At 64.3% G+C, this 18,391-nt stretch overlaps 4 protein-coding genes across 4 annotated transcripts in view; 1 reads left to right on the plus strand and 3 right to left on the minus strand.

The window, feature by feature from the left end:
- The window catches only part of EMIHUDRAFT_213905 (hypothetical protein), a gene marked incomplete at both ends in the record, with an annotated part of 5,581 nt that extends 1,394 nt beyond the window's left edge, over nt 1-4,187 (minus strand). The window contains 7 exons of the mRNA XM_005764500.1: nt 867-930; nt 1,208-1,260; nt 1,336-2,000; nt 2,249-2,509; nt 2,606-3,070; nt 3,322-3,408; nt 3,567-4,187. Coding sequence (XP_005764557.1) covers nt 867-930; nt 1,208-1,260; nt 1,336-2,000; nt 2,249-2,509; nt 2,606-3,070; nt 3,322-3,408; nt 3,567-4,187 — 2,216 coding nt within the window. The remainder of the gene's footprint in view (nt 1-866; nt 931-1,207; nt 1,261-1,335; nt 2,001-2,248; nt 2,510-2,605; nt 3,071-3,321; nt 3,409-3,566) is intronic.
- A 478-nt stretch (nt 4,188-4,665) lies between these two features.
- EMIHUDRAFT_213906 (hypothetical protein) lies at nt 4,666-7,393 on the plus strand (the record flags this gene model as incomplete). Its single annotated transcript, XM_005764501.1, has 6 exons — nt 4,666-5,598; nt 5,864-6,029; nt 6,282-6,396; nt 6,615-6,879; nt 6,956-7,006; nt 7,262-7,393. 6 exons carry the CDS (start codon nt 4,666-4,668, stop codon nt 7,391-7,393), a joined length of 1,662 nt encoding a protein of 553 aa, XP_005764558.1.
- A 578-nt stretch (nt 7,394-7,971) lies between these two features.
- EMIHUDRAFT_213907 (hypothetical protein) lies at nt 7,972-8,481 on the minus strand (the record flags this gene model as incomplete). The annotated part of the gene is made up of 1 exon (XM_005764502.1): nt 7,972-8,481. One exon carries the CDS (start codon nt 8,479-8,481, stop codon nt 7,972-7,974), a length of 510 nt encoding a protein of 169 aa, XP_005764559.1.
- A 4,271-nt stretch (nt 8,482-12,752) lies between these two features.
- EMIHUDRAFT_437427 (hypothetical protein) lies at nt 12,753-13,619 on the minus strand. The gene is made up of 3 exons (XM_005764503.1): nt 13,327-13,619; nt 13,117-13,259; nt 12,753-13,007 (listed from the first exon to the last, which is right to left on the minus strand). Exons 1-3 carry the CDS (start codon nt 13,582-13,584, stop codon nt 12,800-12,802), a joined length of 609 nt encoding a protein of 202 aa, XP_005764560.1. The 5' UTR covers nt 13,585-13,619; the 3' UTR covers nt 12,753-12,799.
- Nucleotides 13,620-18,391: the final 4,772 nt, after the last annotated feature.

The raw sequence follows: 18,391 nt of genomic DNA on the forward strand, positions 1-18,391 counted from the left end.
GACCCGCACCCAGCCGAGCAGGTCCTTGCCTGTGGGACATGTCACAGAGGTGTCCTGGACATGTCCTGGACATGCCGCACCCAGCCGAGCAGGTCCTTGCCTGTGGGACATGTCACAGAGGTGTCCTGGACATGTCCTGGACATGCCGCACCCAGCCGAGCAGGTCCTTGCCTGTGGGACATGTCACAGAGGTGTCCTGGACATGTCCTGGACATGCCGCACCCAGCCGAGCAGGTCCTTGCCGTTCGCGCCTGTGACAGACCAGCCAGGGGGGCACGCGCTGAGTGCAGAGCGAGCGGAGAGGGCGGGTGGCACGACGCGGCACTAGGGAGAGGAGGAGGGAGGAGGAGGAGGGAGGAGGAGGAGGGAGGAGGAGGAGGGAGGAGGAGGAGGGAGGAGGAGGAGGGAGGAGGAGGAGGGAGGAGGAGGAGGGAGGAGGAGGAGGGAGAGGAGGAGGGAGGAGGAGGAGGGAGGATGAGGAGGGGGGAGAGGAGGAGGGAGGAGGAGGGAGAGGAGGGGGGAGAGGAGGGGCCCCGGGCGAGTGCCGTCTGCCGCACGCGACATCATCACGTCGACGTGTGCCGCCTGTGGCCGCGACTGAGAGAGGTCACTCGTCGTACACTAATGTGGCGTCGCTTCGAGGGATGCGCCGCCTTTTGTGCGCCGCGGGCGAGGGTAGGGTCGGTGGTGTGTGTGTGTGAGGGTGGAAGGGGGTGGGCGAGACGCGAGAGCGGGTGAGAGGAGGGTGAGAGTAGCGTGAGGAGAGAGCAGGGCGTGCAGGGGCGAGAGGGAGGGAGGGGGGAGGGGTGCGGGTGGGCGGTGTGCCCCGCGCCTGCTCCTCGAGGAAGGCGACGCCAGCCCCGGACCCGAGCCACTCCTCGAGGCCTCTCCACTCCTCCTCCCTGCCAATGTGCCCCACGCCGAGCCCGCCTATGGGACATGTACATGTAATAGAGGTGTCCTGGACATGTCCCTGCCGATGTGCCCCCACGCCGAGCCCGCCGGTCTTCTCGAGGAAGCAGCACGCCGCGGCGAAGAAGGCGTCCTGCGGCAGGGCGAGGGGAGGGGAGGACGCACAGTCACACCCCAGCGGGGGGCACAGAGGCCACGTCTGACGCGACGCGGCCGCGGCGGCGCACCAACTCGACTGCGGACGGCGCCGGCGCCGAGGCGGCGGGCGCGGGTGCGGAGCTAGCCTCCGCGGCACCCTCCTGCTGCAGCTCGGCCATGCTGCCGCGGGCGGGCGGGCTGGTGAGGCTCCTCCACCATCTGCGACCAACCTCGGCGTCGGGCAGCCCCTCCGTGCACCGCCGCGCCGCCGCGCCCGCCCGCAACGCGACGACCGCCAACGGGCCTCCGCCCGCGACGCGAGCCCAGAGGGCCTCGTGCCACCGCGTGGCGTCCTCCTCGCTCTCCGCCTCGAGGTGGTAGGTCTGAAAGGAGAAATGGTCGCCCACCCACCTCCCTCGCTTCTGCTTGTCGGGCGCGGGCGTCAGGCGCAGCCGGTGCCGTCCGCCCTCCCGCGCGGGGGCGGCGACGGCGACAGTCGCGCCCGACACCACGACCGTCTTTGGCTGCGGCGCTTGCCCGCCGGCGGCTGGTGGGGCCTCGTAGTAGCGCAGCTCGCTGCCGACCAGCTCAAACCACCGGCGCGAGAAGCCCGACGTGTGCTGCGCCTGCTTCCACAGGAACCCCTCGCACCGCTCGCAGTGCTCCAAGCCGCTGGCGCGAGGCTGCGCGGTGCCAAGCGAGAGGCGCGAGGGCGGCGGCGGCGGAGACGGCGGGCCTCGGGACGACTGAGGCGTGGACGGCGGGCTCTCCCGCCCAGAGGGCAGCAGCAGCGCGTCGAGCGGCAGTGGCCGACGCTCAGAGTGGCCGCTGTCCCTCCTGGCAGTCAGGCCGGTCACCGCGAACTCCAGGCGCTCCATCGATGCCGCCTGACTCTCAAGGAGCGACTCGATCCGCAGGAGCCGAGACTCGAGCGGGTCCGAGGATCTGGCCTCCGCAGGCGCCGCCATATACCACGGGAGTCTCAAGTGTGGCGTCGAGCTGCAGCGTCTCAAGTTTTGAAAAAACCTTTTGTGCGCAACTGCACTCCAAGTGCTCCAAGTGCAGTCCTGGTTCACCTCTCTATTTACTCGGGCGACGCTCGCGGTGGCCGAGGCGGGAGTGAGAGCGGAGGTGGAGGCGCTGGCGCTGGCGGCGCTGGCTTCGGCGAAGACGGCATTAGCTCTGTTGATGACCAGACGAGGTCCCTGTCATGACCGCAGCCGGTGCCTCTCGTGCAGTCCGACGCGAGCTCGTCCTTGGTGCAGAGGCGCGCGCCTGCGCCGGCGCAGACGGCCTCGGCCTCTTCAAAGGTCTTGCCGTGGTGGCAGCCGCCCATCTCCGGTCCGTCCGACTCGGCCCACACGTCGCAACCGGCTCTTTTGTCCCACATCGCACCGAGCTGCGTACCGGAGCAGCAGCGGACCTCATGCCTCGCGTCGGGGATCGCCCAGCCCGCGACCTGAGGGCCACACCGGTTCCGCCTGCCACATTCGACCCAGCGCGGCGGCAGGGGTCGCGACGAGGGAGGAGGAGGCAATGGCGGGGGCGACGACACCCGTGCACCGCAATCTGTGCAGTCCTTCCCGTAGGGACACAGGCTGTACACGCTCCCGGCCCCGCCATCATCGCACTCCCCGTCGTTCAGGTGGCCGCACACGGCGCCATCGTCGTCGCAAAGCTCTGGCGGCGCAGGGGGCTGCGCCGGGGGTCGAGGCGGCTTGGCCGCGACGCCCGGAGGAAGAAGGAGGGTGCCGGTGCACGTGCCGCGCGGGAGAGATGAGACGACATCCGTCGCCTCTGGTGAGATGCCGGCCCGCATGTCTGGCAGGGTCCGCGGCTGGATCTGCCGCAACTTCTCCAGAAGGATCGGGCTGGCAAAGTCGCAGGTCGCCTCGTCGGTGCACTTTGGGCCGTCACGGAACGTGATGTGCTCCTCGCAAAAGCTATCTGGGTTGGGCCCCAAGCTCTCTGTCTCACAGTTGTCCAGGACGCCCTGCATGAAATCTTGGTCCCAGCCGCTCTGCGGTGAGGGAGGAGAGCAGGTGAGGACGGCAGGCAGAAGGGTAGGTGGGGTGGCGGTGGCAGGCAGAGGGGCAGGTGGGGAGGCGGTGGCAGGCAGAGGGGCAGGTGGGGTGACGGTGGCAGGCAGAAGGGTAGGTGGGGTGGCGGTGGCAGGCAGAGGGACAGGTGGGGTGGCGGTGGCAGGCAGAGGGGCAGGTTGGGTGAGCGTGGCAGGCAGGGGGGCGGGTGGGGTGAGGGCGGCGGGCACACGATGTAGTCGGCGTGGAAGGTGCTCGACCCGTCGGAGAAGGTGTGCCACCCGCCGTCGTAGTCGAAGATGCGGAAGAAGAAGGATATCTGATGGCGAGGGTGTGCGGCAAGGGTAGAGTGAGGCGAGAGTTATGTGATGGTGAGGGTGTGTTAAGGATGATAATGAGGATGAGGGTGAGAGAGGCACGGGGCGATGGCGCCTGAGGAATCTTGAGAGGGTGCGTGTCTGGGCAGGTCCCGTCAACCTCGCCTCCCTCGATTGTGTACGCCACGTGCGACGCATGGTCGGCGCTATCGAGCCGCCCGTCCCAGCAGTTGGGGAAGAACATTGACACTTCGAGCTCGACACACGCCTCCCGCGGGAAGAAGTCGTTCTCTGTATGGCAGCCATCAGGTCGCAAACACGGGCTAGGCTCCACGCACTCCGCAAAAGCGTTGGGAAACTCGGACTCTGTGTCGCCGTTCCGGCCCGCAATCATCCTGAAGCCCGGCGGAAAGGCGCGCGGGCTATCTTCGTTCGCCCAAATGTAATACGCCGAGGACTGCCCAATCTCGTTGCGGGTGTACGTGCCGGTGAGCTGATCGTATCTGTAGACCGTCGGGTGCCAGTACAGAGACTTATTCTCCTCCACATTGCCCGTGTTATCGGTCGTTGCCACAAGGTCCTCAAACGTAACCTCGGGGCGCGGCATAACATTTGGTCCGTAAAAGGTGTGGACGTGGTCCGTCAGGCACGTCTGAGAGAGTATCGGGTCCGTGCGCACGTGGCCGAGAGGGAGGTAGTCCGTCTTGATGGAGGTGCCCTCACCGCCGCGAGGCAGTGATAGCAGGGCGAGAGCGGCGCTGAGCCTGTAGCTGGCAGTCATGCTGCTGCGTCTCACGAGTGCGAACTGAAACGCTGGCTGATTGATGGAAAACGCGCGCCCCCGTCGAAACGCGCAAGTTGTGAGAAGTGAACGAAAGCTGAAGGTAACAGAGCAAGCACTGTGGATCTGTGGTGGGCCGCGCCTTGACGTGCTACCTTGGAGCACTTGGAGTGCAGTCGGTAACCTCACACCCAGGGCCGGGATTGATTAATTGATTGATAGAAAGGCGAAGCTGCCGGGCGGGGAGCTAAGAAGCGCACCCAGCGGGCCGGATGCTCGGGGACGGGCTGCGGGCAAGAAAACTCTACACGTTCGCAGGGAGGGGGCCCTAAAGTAAACACTGCTCATCTGCTCTCCGAAGCAAGCAAAATTCTTTTCGCTTTGCGAGAGTTTTTCCTTCAAATTCTTTTCGCCACCTTTCCGCGCTAGTTGGCCGGCCTGCATGCCCCTGCCTTTCTCGCTCCGAGGACACCAGTCGATGAACCTCACGGTGCTCAACCCTGGCAGCCTGGTCAGCCCCGGCGTGCACCTGCTCTGCTACGGTCCCTATGCGGCGCCGCGAGACGCCCGCGCGCTCGTGCGGTTTCAGCCCGATGTGAACATGGCGCTGGTCCACCACCTCATCATGTTCGCCTCACCGGGCGCGCCCACCTCGTCGCGCGCCAGCTGCGGCGGCAACATCATCTACGCGTGGGCGCGCACCGGTCAGACGACACCGCAGGGGCTCGAGCTCTCCTCGGCCGCCACCGGCACCGCCGGGCTGGCCTACGGCGTCGGGCCGGGCTCGGACATCGGCCACTTCTCGCTGCAGCTGCACTACCAAAACATGGAGGGCAAGCCCGTCTTCGACAAGTCAGGCGTGCGGCTCAGCTTCGAGAGCCGGCCGCCGAAGACGCGCCTGCGGTTCGACGTGCTCATGTCGACGCGAGTCAACATCCCTCCGGCCGTCTTCATCGACGAGTGCGTGGCTTGCCGCGTCACGCGGGGCGGCACGGTCTTCGGCTTCCGCAACCACGCCCACCGCCTCGCGCGCGACATCTGGACCGACGAGTTTGACGCGCACGGCGCGGCGACGCCTCCGCCCGGCCGCCTCCCACCGAGCCGTCTCCGAGCCTCTTCCCGGAACCTTCCCGCAGGCGCGGCGAAGCCGTCGATCGGCCGCCTGTCGGCGCAGGAGCCGCAGATCATCCGCCTGCTGCCCAAGCCGCGCTCGCTCGCCGAGGGAGAGAGTCTCGAGCTGCACTGCCTCTACAACGCGAGCGGCGTCGACCGCCCGACTCGGATCGGCCTCGACGAGCGGAGCAAGGAGATGTGCAACCAGTACTACCTCTCCACCTCGGCCCTGCGCGTCGAGTGCGACGGCGAGGTGGCGGCGCCCTCGCCCCCGGCCAACGCGGCGCTCAACGCCGCTGTCGCAAAGTACAGGGAGGCGAGCGAGGGCAGCCCGCTCGGGCAGGCGCAACGCCCCCTGCCCCGCCCCCGTCTCCGCCCAGCCCCGCCCCCGTCTCCGCCCTTCCCCACCCCTCCCTCCGCCCTTCCCCACCCCTCCCTCCGCCCTTCCCCACCCCTCCCTCCGCCCTTCCCCACCCCTCCCTCCGCCCTTCCCCACCCCTCCCTCCGCCCTTCCCCACCCCTCCCTCCGCCCTTCCCACCCCGCCGCCCGCCGCCTCCGCAAGGTGACCGGCGCTGCGGCCGATGGGGAGTGGCTCTACTTTTTCCACCGCGGAAAGGCAAATTTCATGAACACGCAGCCGCTCGACTTCGCGCCCATCCTCCGCTTCAGCCGCAAGCACGCCAGCCTCGGAGGCGCGATCGGCCGCGGCCTCTTCACGGTGCGTGCGAGTGGCGCCGACTCTCCCTCCCATCCCCCCCCCCCCCAGCCGCTGCCCCCGCCCCTCCCCCCCTCAGGTTCCGCACGGCCTCTCGCTCGACCCCGCGGGCTTCCTGTGGGCGACTGACGTGGGCAGCCACCAGGTCTTCAAGCTGAACGCGCAGACCGGCGCGACCCCCCCCTCCCCCTCCCCCCCCTGCTTCCCCGCGGCTGGTCGCGAGGAGCGAGTCCGGCTCCGCGACCAGACAACACATCACGACCAGGCGCCGTGCTGCTCAAGCTGGGCGACGGCCGTGCCGCGGCGGGCCCCTCCTCCTTCAACAAGCCCACCGACGTGGCCGTGGAGCGGGGCAGCGGCGAGGTGTACGTGGCGGACGGGTACGGCAACTCGCGCATCGCCGTCTTCTCGAGCTCGGGCGCGCTCGGCAGCCCCAGGGGGAGGGGGCGGGGGTGGGCGGGGGGCAGCCCCAGGGGGAGGGGGCGGGGGTGGGCGGGGGGCAGCCCCAGGGGGAGGGGGCGGGGGTGGGCGGGGGGCAGCCCCAGGGGGAGGGGGCGGGGGTGGGCGGGGGCCGGTGGCCTCCTCGTTGCGTACGCAGCTGCACGCTCAACTCAACTGCCGGCGGCGCGGCTGCAGGCGAGTATCTGCGCGAGTGGGGGTCCGCCGGATCGCAGCCGGGCCAGTTCCGCGTGCCGCACGGGATCGTCATCGACTCGCGCGGGCTGGTCTACGTCGCCGACCGCGAAAACTCGCGCGTGCAAGTCTTCACGCAAGCCGGCGCCCTCGTGACGGTCTGGGCCTCGCGCGTCGGTGCGGACAAGGGCTTCGGGAGCAACCTGGTGTGGCGCGCGCACGTCTCGTCGGTGCGCCGCAGACGCCCCCGCCGCCCAGCAGCGCCGCAGCAGCGAGGCGCGAGGCGCGTGTGCGTCTCGCCCGCAGGTCTCGTACGACCCTTCCCTCGACCTCTTCGCGGTCACCGAGGGCTCCAACGTCATCCTCCGATCTGCGACCGGCTGCACTCTGCTCTCGCGCGGGCGCGCCGCCGCTGCCGCCCCCGCCGCCCACCCTCCCTCCTCCCCTCACCGCCGCTCTCGCTCGCCGTCGCCGCGCAGGCCGTTCCTGTGGCCGCACGATGCCATCCTCCTGCCGCCGCTCGGACCCGCCACGCCACCGGCGCTGGCGCCCGCCACGCCACCTGACTGGCGGAACCCGCGCCCACGCAAGACCCCTCACGCGCCACTCTAGGCGGGCTCCTGGCGCGCGAACGCCGGCCGCCCATTCTCGTTTGCCGTCGCGGAGCTCGAGGGGAAGCGCGTGACGCAGTACGAGGTGCGGCTCGGATCTGGCCGAGCAGGGCTCCAGAGTATGTACGGCTGAGTACAGCCAAGACCGGTTGTATGTGAGCGCGTGAGCAGGCATGTGTGCGCCGGCGGCGCTCTCGAGACCGAGGGTCTCCGTACAGTGTGTTGTGTGTGTGTGCGCCCGCGCGGATGTTGTGCAGCGCGTCTCCGCCCGGGAGAGAGATATGTGTGTGAGAGAAAAAGATAGAGGTCGGCGCTCGTGAGAGGTGAGTTCTCCTCGCCGTGAGACACTGTGCAAACTCGGGGCAGGGGGAAAGCGGAAACGACCACAAAAAAGCGCGCATCTGCGCGATCCGGGGCGCGGGGGCCCCACTACCGCCCCGGCCCCCGCGTCTTGCGTCTAGAGTGTCCGTACCCACTGGCAGCCACTGGCCACTTGTGGAGTCAGGAGTGTGATCGGCTTCGTAGCCGGCCTCCGGTCTACCGTACTGAAGGAGAGAGTACACTGAAAAAGGTGCACACACGTGCGCACCTATACCGGATTCACCCCCACACCTACCTTCACTGCTAATTCACTGCTCGCTTCCCAACGAGAGCGTGCACCCGCGCGCGGCGGGTCGATAAGGTACCCTGCACGCCCCGACGCCGCGGACCCTACGTCGGTGCCAAATTGTACATCGGCCCCGGCAGGCGTGTTCGGTCCTCCCTCCGCGGCGGCCGCTCGCCCGGCAATGGGAGCCTCCATCCCGGCTGCTCATCCTGCGGGTGGTGGTGCGGGTCCCGCGCCTGCGTCGCCTCGTCCAGGCGCTCGTGCAGCTCCTTCATCGTGAACTCGTTGTGCTGGCCGCCCTCGTCGAAGAAGAGATCCTCCTCGTGCATGAGCTTCCGCAGCGCCTCCTGGCGCACCGCCTCGACCACCGCCGAGGGGTCCTTGGCGCGTCGCTGCGTCGACTCCAGCAGCGCCATCTTGTACTCCTTGGAGAGGAGGTTGTCGACCGTTTTCAGGAGCTTGGGGACCATCGACGCGCGGATCTTGCCGCCGGTCGCCAGCTCCGCCTGAAATTTGATGAAGGCGGGATCGGCATCGAGCTGCTTCTCCAGCTCCTGCTTGGTCTTCTTTTTGCGCCCTCGCGTCGCCGCACCGACACAGGTGACTGCATGCATTGCGTGTGCCCGCGTAAGCTAGGCTAGGAATCCTTTGCTGGGGAAAAGAGAAACACAATCCCCCGTTTTTTGTTTACCTGATACGCCGCGAGGAGGACGGAGTTGCGCAAGGCGAAAGAAGCCGCGAGAACAAGGGACCGGCAGGCGGCGGCGCCGCAGGACGAGGCAGAAGGGAACGACGCGACAGAGGAGGAAGTGACAAGGGAGAGACCGACGAGAGTGGGACGGCCGCGAGGTGGCATGAAGGTTGCAGCGAGAAGCGGCGAGAGACTGCGAAAAGAGATACGAAGAGGCAGACTCCCCAGGGTGGGCGACGGCTAGCGCATCACACTCCTCTCCTTAAAATCCCTGTGTGGTGGCGGCGTGCCGTTCTCCCATCCCTCCCTTGGGTTGTGTGTTTTCTTTCTTTCTTTCTTTGCTTCTGCTTTTCATTTTTCTCCTTCCGCTTTTACGAAAATTGGTACCTGCGCCTGCGGAACTGCGGAACGAGAGGGGGGGGTGCCCGCACGATGCAGGGGAACGTGCTTTCGGGACAGCAGGCGTCCGGATCGCCCTGGGATGCCGTCAAGGGCGCCGGAGAGTCGATCAAAGCTGGCGCAGATAAGGTCTTCACAAAGGAGAACAGAGATAAGGCGGCGGCGGCGGCGGCGAATGCGAAGAAGCATGCCAACGACACGCACGAGGAGCTGAAGCGGGCCGGGATATACAACCATTTCGGGAGCTTCAACCGGGAACTCATCAAGCCGTGGGACACCTACGGCGGCTTCAGCCCAGAGCTGAAGACAGAGGCAAAGAAGACCTTTGTGCTGATGTCAGAAGACTCGATGTTCTCCTTCCAGCTCTGCAACTCGCTGAGCTTCTTCGCGGGCGTGCTTAGCGCGATATGGTCGTTTCTCAGGGGGCACTACCTCGAAGTCATATGGGGTACCCTCATATCCTACCTCCTCGCATGTGTGTGACCGAGCCTGTGCCGATCCCAGGTCACCGCGCTGCCCCGACCCCCGCCTGACGTGCGCGCGCAGACTGGTTCTACTTCGCCTTCGTGATTGAGAAGTCGAAGTACTCAACATGCTCGCAGATTTCGCTTGCGATCTGTGTGCCACGCGGCCGCATCCCGTCCGCCGCCCCTATGCGCAAAGTGACGCATCCCCCCGCTGACAGACGTTGCGTTCACGCTGCTGTCTGCTTTCATCGGCCTCATTTACCCGATATCATCCATCATCAACTTCGCGAAAGCCTATTTTGCCGCGCTGATGCTCTGGTATGCCCACTCGGTAACCAAAATGGCGCCGCCCGCCGAAAGCGCTGTGCCAACGGGGTACGAGGACGGCTCCTATGGGGTGGGGAAAAAGAAGAAGAAGAAAAAGGGAGAGCAGCAGGACCCCTTCATCGGGGCGCTGGTCTAGACGCGCTGGTCTAGACGCGGACTGAACGCACGCGCGAGAGCGGCCTTGTGCAGTCACCGGCGGGACCTTTGTGCGATGGCCTTCTCTCCGCGTCTTCGCCGGCGCTAGAAAGGTCCGCTGCGTGGTCGGCACGAGCTCTCTCTTCCGTCACCCTACATCCACCCTTCGTCCCTGTGTACCCCCGCTGTAGCATCCTTGTTGACCGTAGTTTCTGTCGTCACCGTACACCGCGCCCACCACTCATGACCCCGCGAGCCAGCGGAGAGAGACGGGTGGCCCAGAGGGCTGCGCGACAGTCCGCGCACGTGCGCACAACATGACCCTTAAATCTAATTTTGGCGTAAACAGTCAAGCTCTGAGACGAGATGGGATGCAGGGACATGTGTCCCCGCCAACTGCATGAAGGATCCTTGAATCCGTCCCCTCACCCCCCTCGTCACAACCCGACACAGGAGAGAAAAAAGATAGCGGCCGCCACCGGCAAAAGAGTTTTGGGGCTGCGGCTACGGCTGCGGAGCCGCTGCGAGAGGGGCTGTGGGGTCGCGGGGGAGCCCCGCCGCGCAGCGTTGATAGATGATAGGTGCTAACCCTCTTTTGCCGAGGCTCGCATCAGTAAGATGATAGAGATGTCGCGGGGGATCTCGAGATGTGTCGAGATTTGGATTTGATAACTACTTTCGCAACCCCCACCCCATCCACCGGCCCCATCCCATGCCCGCCGGCTCTCGACCCGGCTTTCTAGCGCTGTCTCTTGCTGTCGGCGACGGCGAACGGCTCTCCCCGCCTAGCTCCCTGCGCGGGCTCTCTGGGCTCTCTCCCTCCGCGTCGTCTGACTCAGCGAGCTGCGCGCGCGTAGAAGGCAACGAGGGATCCACCCCCGACGCTGCACGCACCAGGGAGTTCCTGCTCCCGCTCATGAACGCCGCTAGCTTCGTCTCTTCAGAAGTCGCGGACCCTAGCTCATCGCCATGTTCTTGGCATGCCGCTGCGGCAGCCCTCCCCAACGCCGTGGCTGCTGCCGCCAGCCGCGCAGCTTGCATCTCGAGAAGGCGAGTCGGCAGTCGAGTAGCTCCTGCGGACACGCATCTCTCCGCCGTGCCGAGTGCGCCGCCGTCGCCTGCTTTCTGCGCAGTTTCTTGCGAGTCTTGGAGCGCCGATGCGCTCAGCGCCATGGCCTCCGCCGCATCGGCGCGCTCACAAGCCTCGACCATCAATGTTGTGGCCGCCTCAGCCTCCGAAACCGCCGCTTCACGCGCAGCCGTCGCCTCTGCAGCCAACATCAGGGCTTGGGACCGCGACGCCTCCGCCGTTGTCGCTCGCTCGTCCGCCAGCCTCACCTCGCCGAGCACCGAATCGAGTGCCGCGCGCAGATCTCGCATCTCCGCGTGCGCAAGGGCGAGCTCAGCTGAGGCGTCTGCCTGCGCATCCCGTAGCTTTGCAGCTGCGGCGGCCCTGGCCTTAGCCGCTTCGGCTAGAGCCGCCTCGACTGCGCCGGCGGCGGCCTCCGAGGCAGCGGCGGCAGCCTCGCTCTTAGCCTTTTCGGCCTGCTGCACCGCTCCTGCGAGCGCCTCCCGCAGCCGCGAGGCTTCGGCCTCGAGGACAGAGACGCGCTGCTTCGCAGCTGCCTGCGCCTCACGTGCACGCGCCAATTCCTCCATCTCGCCGCTCTCCTTTGGACGCCGCTGCCGCTCGGGCTGCTGCTCCTCTCTCTGCTGCTCCTCTCCAAACGCCGGCCACGCTGCTGAGGAGGCGCTGCGCCTTGATGTTTGCGCCACAAGCCGTATCTCTGGCAGCACCTCTTTTTCAAGATTCGGTGATAACAGTGGCAGCACCGGCACCGGCGCCGGTGACGCCGATGCCGAGATAGAAAGCGTGCGATCGTCGCCTGCCGGTGCCGCCGGGGCTGCGGCCAGCTGGTGGAGCTGCTCGACAGCGCGAAGCTCGTCTATGATCGCCTCGAGCATGGCTTTGCCCTCGACTAGCGCCGTGTCTCGCTCGGACCGCACCCGAGAAGCGTGGCGTCGCACATGCGACAGCAGCGAGAGGAGCGCCTTTCTCTCATCGTGCGCCCCCGCCGCCTCTGCCACGCATGCCGCCTGCTCAGCGGCGGCCTCGGCGTCCGTTGGAGATTCCTCAGGCCCACACACGGCGCCGACCGCAGCGCTGATGACGGAGGCGGCGCGTGGCATCCTCCCCACCCCCAGCCGCAACCCAGCTGGATTAGCTGGTGGTTGCATGGCTAGCACCGGCACCGGAGTTGGTTGCTGCGCCGGCGGCTCGAGTGGCGTGGGTGGGAGCGGACTGAGCGGGGTGGCTGGTGGTAGGTCAGTGATCGACTCCGGGCACGACTCACAACCCTGCCCACCCTCGTTTTGGCACGCGGAACGCTCGCTCTTGGTGGCCACGACCGTGAAGTGGAAGTGGGGAAGGGTTGCGTCACCCTCTGATGCCCCCGCTCCCTCTGTGCTGGTGCCAAACCCCACGCGGTCCCCCGGCTTGAGTGGCGCCCGATCGACTCGCTCGCCGTTCAAAAACGTGCCATTCGCCGACTTGTTATCATGTAGGCACCACGCTCCGGCCTCGTCCACTGCCAGGCGCGCGTGCAATCGCGAGGCGCGGCTTGGTCGGCCGCCATCATCACACCACAGCGCCACCCGCTCTCGCCACCGTCCCACCCAGAGGCCTTCAGTTACGCTGGCGTCGAGCACAAACTCTTCCCCGCATGAGCCGATTTTGCGGAGCGCGAGCCGCGGCGGTGCTGGCGCGAAAAACGCCATATGTCCCCATTTAGCATGCACAGCCGTTACATCTATCAAGAGAACGAACAAGCCGCGGAGAGCGACGAGTGTTCCAAGGACGTGGCAGTCGCAGACGTCCCACATAGTCATAAAAACAGCCCAGGTGCGAATGTTTCACAGCTCGTGAGAGTGTGCGTTTGGCAGGATACCGCACACCTCGACCTTCACCTCGGCCGAGGGCCGGCCTCCACGCGAGCCGACGGCCTCGAGCTTGGCCAAGACGGGATGGCTGCCCGACGCGGGAACGCCCTCCACCTGGCCGAAGACAACGTGCTTGCCGTTGAGGTGCGGTGTGGCCTTGAAGGTGATGAAAAACTGAGACCTGATGCAGGTGGCGCCGCGGGGCGCGGGGCGTGTGTGCATGAGTGTGCTGCGTGCGCGCGCGCGCGCGCGCGTGTGTGCGCGTGCGCGTTGGAGGGAGGCGCAAACACTTGTTCGTATTCGGACCCGCGTTGGCCATTGAGACGCGGCCAGCACGGGAGTGTTTGTAGCGAAAGGACTCGTCGTCAAACGCGCCGCCCCAGATGGAATCGCCGCCGCGCCCATCGCCTCGAGTAATATCCCCACCCTGCGCCTGTGCGTGCGGGCGCAGGGCTCAGGGCGTGGGCGTGCCGGGCAAAGAACCCTGCTGAGGAGCGTGCCATAAACCCTGGGATTATGCGATGAAGCTTGGAGCCGCGGAGGCCAAGCGACTTGCCCGACCCTTTCGACGTGAAGCCCTTGATTACCCCGAGGAAGTTTTCCACCGTCTTGGGCGCATGCTCACCGAACAGGCCAATCTCAAGCCGGCCGGCGGGCTCTCCACCGATAGAGAGCTCCATGAAGACTCGGTGAGTCACCTGGGGCTCGGCCAGGATGCCACTGGCGAGGATGCCGGCGAGCAGCAGGAGAAATAGCATGTCAGGACGGCGAGCCGACCGCACGGCAGGGCGGAGCCCTCTGGTTCGCAGCTAAGAGCGTAGCGATGGTAAAGTCCTCGACGCGATGCCACTCCTACATGCGCGAAGATGAAAGAGGGAATAGTCGTTGGATTCTGCCCATAGGGGTGGTTGAAGGGTTGAGGGTTGAGCCCCCCCCTCAACCATCTGGTTGACGGTTGAGACCCCCCGTCAACCCTTTAGTTGGGGGTTGAGGCCTCCGGGGCCTATTCACAGGCTCGCGCGTGATCACAAGATAAACTGGACCAGCCGTGCCGCCAGAAAAACGCTTCGCCGCGGCGCGCTCTTGCGCTCCTCGTACCTCGAGCGCAATCCATAAGTAGGAGACGCTCACTGTCGCCATTCAGGCGCCTGATCTTTCAGCAAAGCGATGGCCTACCAGGTACGAGTTCAGATGCGCGCCCGGCAGAAGACGCTTGTGATGCCGCATGCAGTGGGATGCGCAGAGAGAACGGACGGCAAGAGAAGGCAAGGGCAGGAAGAGAAGCGGCTGGTGAAGCTCAGCTCACGGCGTAAGTATTGCGTAAGCAACCGCGGTCACTCACCATGCACGGCAAGAGTCACGGTGAATGCTGCCGCATAAAGCAACAGAGTCGCGCTTGGCGCGATGGTCTTGTCGCGGTTCACGACTTGACGTTGCACACGGTCATAGACGCAGGATCTATTTGGCGAGTCTCAAGCAGCGAAAGTAGGCGCGAGAAATTAATGTCGATCCTGAGATCTCAATTTTGGCGCTAGTTTCGTTTTCTGGTACATCACGACGACTTGCTTGGGTCTCATGTAGCTCGACGGCTCTTCGACGGCTCTTTCTGGTTGGATGCATCAGACAGTGCTATCAGTCAACAACGCAATGCCGAGAGCAGGGCGGCCTTAGAGCAGGGCGGCCTTCGAGCAGGGTCAACTAAGCTCCTGCTGCATATCGAGCATGGAAGGCGGCCATTGCTCAAAGTAACCTGTTCGAGTTGGCCTCCGGGAACCAGGGTGCGTGGCTGGCGCGGTCTGTTTCACGTGCAATGAGGGCAACGCCATCAAAATCGCGAACATGGGCCGACATGCCTCCGACATTTCTCAGGGCTCGGACGGAAGCTCTGCAGACAGAGCCAGACCGCTCTGCGCGGTCGGACCGACTTTTTCAGACTTTTACTATTCTGGATACTGAGGGTATGTGCTGCTAGATCTCACTGAGCTGAGCTCGTATCTGCCTTTGGTATAAGCAGTTTTGAGTTCGGTAATGTCTCCGGAGACGGAGGGCCGCGTCCGCAGACGGCCATGACGTCGGCCGGGACCGCCCCGTGGGGGCCTTCGATGGCTGTCAGCGCTCCTCCGGGCTTTTGCATCACCCTCCCATTCACACACGTAGCTGAAGCAAGTACTCGTAAAAACGGCGCGTCAAATGCAGCATCCAGGCGTCTAAAGAAGACGACATGAATGGTCACAGAGAATGTGTGTTCAGACCTTTGCGCGGGGGGTGTGAACAGCCATTCCGCGTGGTTGAGGGGTTGAAGGGGTCTGTCAACCACTTGGTTGAGGGTTGAGGCTGCCTCTGTCAACCACGTGGTTGACAGTTGAGGCAATCGGTCTCAACCACCGCTATGAGTAGATTGGATGCCTGCTCAAGGTGAGTGCTATGGCGAGCGATGACGAAGGGTTCGCGCTCAGCGTGACGAGCAAACTCAGGGAGTTCATGGCGCTCGGATACCCTGCACACGTGCTCAACGGGGTGATCGGACGCGCGTTTGCTCGGACAAAGGACGAACGGCTCCTACGAGCAAGACAGTGTTCGCAGTGGTGAGGAGGTTTCTTGCAAAACCCTTACCCAGACGAACCAAAAAATCCAAAAAGACAGACAAATGTATTGTGTCGGGCTACCGTCCAAAGGCGGGTGTAGTCGACCAAGGGACCACGAATCTGGTCTGTCGACAGCACGAATTTGGGATGGGACACCTTCGGGACCCGGCTGCGTGCTACTTGGATAGCACGCTTTCGGAGTACCGACGGCTAAGGCCGAGGCAGAAAAGGTTTCTGTTTTTTCTCCGCTTTTCTTCACAGGATTTTCCTGTGAAGAGAGACGTAGAGAAACAGATCTTTCAAACTCGGTGTCGAACCACCAGCCCGACGCTCACTACAAGTGTCCCCGCTGTACACAGCCTTGTTATTAGAAGAAAATACCTGCCATGGCGCTGTGCGCTGGCCTGTGAGAGGTTGAGGTGCGAGCCCTGGAGGCCCTGGGGATGGGGGGGGACTACCCGCGGGCTTAGAAGGCCCGCGCGCAGGGGGGTGGGGCATTGAGACCGGTCATGAATGAGTGCGCGACACGCATGTTGCGAGCAGCGTTGTTGATGTTTTGCGCATCGCCACTGACGGCGGCGCGCGAGAGCTGTTGCGAGTGGTGTTGGGCGAAGCCCCGGGCGCTGCCGGAGGCTGTGCCGTAGTCGGTGCGGTCGACGGCGCTCGGGCTGCCGACCTCTTTGGCGAAGTTGAAGATGATTCTCTTGGTTGGCGGCGCGATGCCGCCCTGGCTTTCGACGAGACAAATTTTGACGATTCCGTTCTTGACATGGAGCGCGTCGTAGTACTGTCCCTTGTGCTCTTTGACCCAGCCTTTGCCGGTCGCATGGACGAGCGGGCCCTGTGACTTGTGGCCGCGCTCTTTGCACCCAAGAACCTTGAGCAAGGTTTGGTCGAGGGTGTTGCCGAAGCCAAATTTGTGGCCCAGTGACGCACAGCATCCGCCGTGTGCCGCCGAGCCCTGCCCAGCCTGCCTCGTCTTTGTGAGGGCGCTAGGCACCTTGACCTCGTAGTGGACATCGCGCTGGGACTGCAGGTCCCCGCCGATCTCACACATGTCGGTGACGTGCCCCTCGTTGAGATGGAAAGTCGTTACACACTGTCGAGTCGGCCCCGTGAACCTTCACGGGACCTCACAGTCTGCTGTGAGAGCCCCTGTGTGAAGAGTGCGTAGAGCTCTAAGGGGTTGATAACAAATCCTGGCGCACGAGCGGTGTGAAGGGTAGTCTCACCCCATCCCCAGGGCCTCCAGGGCTCGCACCTCAACGAGTGTGTGTGTGTGTGTGTGTGTGCCTCAACCTCTCACAGACCAGCGCATAGCGCCATAGGACGTATTTTCTTGTCAATAACAAGGCTGTGAAGGGAGCACTTTTTCGCAACGCTGTGGTAGTGCCTGATCACCTGCTGCACGAGCGGGTCGTTGAGGCACGCGTCATGCTGACACCTATGCCATAGGCTATGGAAATCGTGACACACGCTGGCCATATCTCGGTCAGATCTCGACTAGATATCGGCTGAGATCTCGGTCAAATCTCGGCCTAATCTCGGTCGTATCTCAATCAAATCTCGCACACCAGAATTTATGCGGGAAATATGATGAACGACAGGAGGGAGAACGACGAGAGTGGGACGACCGCGAGGTGGCATGAAGGTTGCAGCGAGAATCGGCGAGGGACTGCGAAGAGAGATAGGAAGAGGCAGACGCCCAAGGGTGGGCGACGGCTAGCACCACACTCCTCTCCTTAAAATCCCTGTGTGGTGGCGGCGTGCCGTCCTCCCATCCCTCCCTTGGGTTGTCTGTTTTCTTTCTTTTTTTACCGATTATGACAAGCGGATTTCGGGCTGGCGGAAGCGAGCTCCATGACTTTGATTCCTCTGGGGGGGCGCGGGGGCCCCCGGAGGCACCGTGCGCCGCGCCGCAGTGCGGAAACGGGGCCCCGGCTCTATTAGTCTCTATTAGCACCGACTTCCCGAATGGTTACGGTTGGTTAGAGGGCAGATTTGGAGAGATCTCGAGGAGTACATACAGATAGACCCTCCAACCATCAGAAAACTCCGACCTGATCGGTCGTACTGACCGCCGTCCGCCGACAGATCACTCCAGACAGCAGACAGGCCAGGGGACTCGAGGTGACGCGCGAGCAGAGACCTACACACCTCCACGCGCTCCGCACCGCCGCGCCGATCTTCGCGCGGGTGGCGCGCATGCGCACCCAGGCCGCTCGCGCGCCGTCGCGCAGAGTCGCGCGTTGCTGACGCAAGAGGCCGTGGGCGAGCTGCTCCCACTTGATCGCAGGAGCAGCCGCAGGTGCCGCAGCCTTGTGCTGCCGGAAGTTCTCGAGCCGGCGCGCGCGGCTGGCCTTGCCGCCGCGCGCACGCCGCTTTGGCGCCGTACAACCTGGCTGCCCAAATATCTTTCCCACCGCTCGCACGGCTCGTGTCCAAGTGTCCCTCTCAACGTGTGGGTTGGGACACGTCCCTCTATCTAGCGCGCTCCACCACCCCGTTGATCCACGCTCGACGCTCGGTCCTGTGGTGTCCCATTCTCTCCCGCTTGCAAAAGCTGATTTGCGTAGGAAATCCTAACTAAGTAAAGTGTCCACGTCCATGTAAGTATGGTGTATGGGAGGTCGGGTATCTTTCCAAGTATGGTGTATGGGAGGTCGGGTATCTTTCCAGGTCCGATCTTGGCCAACCTTACGCGCCCACTTGGGCTTTACGGGGGCGGGAACTCAGCTCTTGGGCCACCGTCTCGGGTGTCCAGTAGTCCATATTTGTTATTTATTTATTTATAAAGAAAGAAAGAAAACAGACAACCCAAGGGAGGGATGGGAGGACGGCTATTTATTTATCCAACCTACCTTCGCGAGTTTAGAATTCTTTTTACGGATTAGGAGCCGCGTTCACCAGCACATCGCGTTTTGGAAGTTGAATTAAAGAACACAAAATTGCGTCGCAATCTGAAAGTTCGCGTGCCGTA

The sequence above is a fragment of the Emiliania huxleyi genome (genome assembly GCF_000372725.1).
Source record: "Emiliania huxleyi CCMP1516 unplaced genomic scaffold EMIHUscaffold_59, whole genome shotgun sequence".
In the NCBI taxonomy this organism is placed as follows: Eukaryota; Haptophyta; order Isochrysidales; family Noelaerhabdaceae; genus Emiliania; species Emiliania huxleyi.

Coding starts and splice junctions, on each gene's coding strand:
- EMIHUDRAFT_437427 (XM_005764503.1), bottom strand. CDS start 13,584: ATGCTATTTCTCCTGCTGCTCGCCGGCATCCTCGCCAGTGGCATCCTG. Junction 13,260..13,326: donor GCATAATCCCAGGGTTTATG/GCACGCTCCTCA, acceptor CCGCACGCACAG/GCGCAGGGTGGGGATATTAC. Junction 13,008..13,116: donor GCGGGTCCGAATACGAACAA/GTGTTTGCGCCT, acceptor CACCTGCATCAG/GTCTCAGTTTTTCATCACCT.